General features: G+C 43.7%; 1 protein-coding gene across 1 annotated transcript; it reads left to right on the plus strand.

Moving 5' to 3' along the window:
• Window positions 1-433: 433 nt before the first annotated feature.
• On the plus strand, window positions 434-1,632 carry LOC147895336 (caffeic acid 3-O-methyltransferase 1-like). Its single transcript, XM_087383455.1, is given in 4 exon segments — window positions 434-1,158; window positions 1,236-1,300; window positions 1,403-1,433; window positions 1,436-1,632. Coding segments are annotated over 4 exon segments (921 nt in total). The 5' UTR covers window positions 434-530.
• Window positions 1,633-2,545: the final 913 nt, after the last annotated feature.

The following is a 2,545-nucleotide window of genomic DNA, read 5'->3' on the forward strand; positions in this document are numbered from 1 at the left end:
CTTATACAAAGCTGCCATAGTGACACATGATTCCATCTCTCTCTCTCTCTCTCACACACACAAACACACACACTCGTTGCTTTCAGCCTGCAGCTCCCTATATCAGAATGCTCCTGCTCTTCGAGACCTTAGCAGCTTTAGGAAACTTAAAGCAGGCTTAAAGAACACCTCGCAGAGAAGAACATCGCTCACACATCTCCACTTGTTTCCTTCCTCTTCAACATTATTCTGTGTCACCCATCGACTAGATTGCTTTCATTCCCTGCTCTCCGCCTGCACCTCATATCAGGACGCTCCTGCACTTGGAGATCCTGTCAGCTTTGAACCTCCTTAAAACGCATCTCCTACAGAATGACTTTGCTCGCACATCTCCTTCCTAGTTTTCAGCTTCACTTTGGATACCCATCGACTGCTCTCACAATGGCAGTGGCAATCTCTCTCATAACGTGGCCCAAACATCGCCCAAGGGAGTACTCGTAAACCCAGCTTGGCTCAGGATTATCGAGCTGGGCTCCCTTTGTTGCTTGCCCATGGCATTGAACGCGGCAATCCGTTTGAACGTTTTTGAGATTTTGGTCAAGGCTGCCCCGGGATCGGAGCTCTCAACAGACGAAATTATGGCTCAAATTCCCAACTCAAATCCCACGGCTGCAATCTCCTTAGATCGTATTCTTCGACTGCTGGCCTGCCATTCCATTCTGAGTTCATCCTGGGTGAGCGGCGTGGATGGAAAGGCCTTGCGAAAGTATGGTCTCACTTCAGTCTGTGAGTATCTTGTCGAAAAAGATGGCGCATCGCTTGCTCCATTTGTGCTTATGAACCAGGATAAGGTGTTTATGGAGACCTGGCATTTTTTAGATGAAGCCGTGCTAGATGGTGGAGAGCCCTTCACTAAAGCCCATGGGAAGGGTGCATTCCCTTACTCTCAAGAGGATCTACGATTTGACAGATTATTCAATGCTGCAATGGCAAATCACACAAAACTTCTGATTCCGGCGTTCCTAGACACCTACGACGGTTTTGATGGTTTAACAAGCCTTGTTGATGTTGGTGGAGGTCTGGGTTCATGCTTGAACGTGATTGTGGCCCGGCATCCTGACATTAGAGGCCTTAATTTCGATCAGCCACACGTGATCGCGGCTGCCCCTGCATACCCTGGTACACCGCTCATTCCAACGTCTTACCTGTGACGTCTGGCTTAGTAACGCTAACACTTTACTACTTGAGTTTGACAGGAGTACAACATATAGCAGGAGATATGTTTGAGAGCGTGCCGTCTGCGGATGCTATTTTCATGAAGGTTTCGATTTATCTCACGTTTCCTCGCAAATTGTGACTGCAAATCCTTGTCTGACTATAATATAAAGAACCAGGTCTAAACGCAGATGTCATGCTACTGCAGTGGATCTTGCACGATTGGAGCCATGATCGGTGTTTCTGCAAAATTGTCATAAGGCACTGCCAGAAAATGGGAAAGTGATAGTAATGGATGCAGTGATAGCTCCAGCAGTGGACACGGGGCTAAGGGCTCGAGCGGCGTATCATATGGACGTGTTGATGTTTGCATATAATCAAGGGGGGAAAGAGCGGACTGAGGAGGAGTTCAGAGATCTAGCGAACACTGCATTCTGAATGAGTTTTATGTGTTGGAGTTCCATAAATTAGCTCAAACCTTAGGATAACCTTGCATTCCTTTACTTCTTGAATAACTTATGGCTAAAATATCCTACATGGAATAGTGTATTTGCAAGCAATAGACCCATAATGCACACTCCTATAGACTTATTCTTCATGCAAATCACCCATTTCTCATTGTAAATTTACACGACCCCTTCATATTGAATTTAAGCGCTTCAAAAGGCATTGTTCGGTTTCTAGGCCCAACGAGCCACATTTGCCTGAGTACATCGCACAGATGTTGACTTGGCAGGCTGCAGATCCATCCATTGTCTCTTTCATCTTGGAAAATGGCTTGACGCTTGGGAAATGCCTCCCGTGGGCATTTCCCTCATGTCATAAGAAGACGCACTTATCTTCAATGTAGCATCCTCTAAATCATTTTGGAAACCATGCCTTTTGTAGAAAGTGGTTGGCATAAGGTCTAACATCCTTGAGAAACCAATGATCAATTCACACTAGCACATTTAACTAGGGTGCAGTAGGCCGCCTAAGGGGAAAGGCGAAATGGATTACGAAATTTATAATAAGTCGATTTAAATTAACAATATTTTAAATTGAAATGAAAAAAGTAAGTTGAGAATATTAGAATTGTATGTTTTTTTCCTTGTTTGAGTTGAAAAAGGAAAGATATGCTTTTACCCACAAGTTTTTATGCTATTTGAATAAAACCTTCATGATTGACATTAATTAAAATGAATCTAAGGGCTCGTATTCATAAGGGCTAAAATCAATCCAGGGGCTCATATTTGTTACACGTAGCTCACAAAGATAGAAGAAAAATATGATTTCTGTAAGTTTTAAAAGTCAAGAAAGGGAAATAGCTGACTTTAAACTAAGCAGGCAATAGTAGGTCCAAGCAAATGTT

Source organism: Dipteris shenzhenensis, chromosome 13 (assembly GCF_047967505.1).
Source record: "Dipteris shenzhenensis isolate YYH24624 ecotype China chromosome 13, Dip_SZ_1.0, whole genome shotgun sequence".
Taxonomy (NCBI): Eukaryota; Viridiplantae; Streptophyta; class Polypodiopsida; order Gleicheniales; family Dipteridaceae; genus Dipteris; species Dipteris shenzhenensis.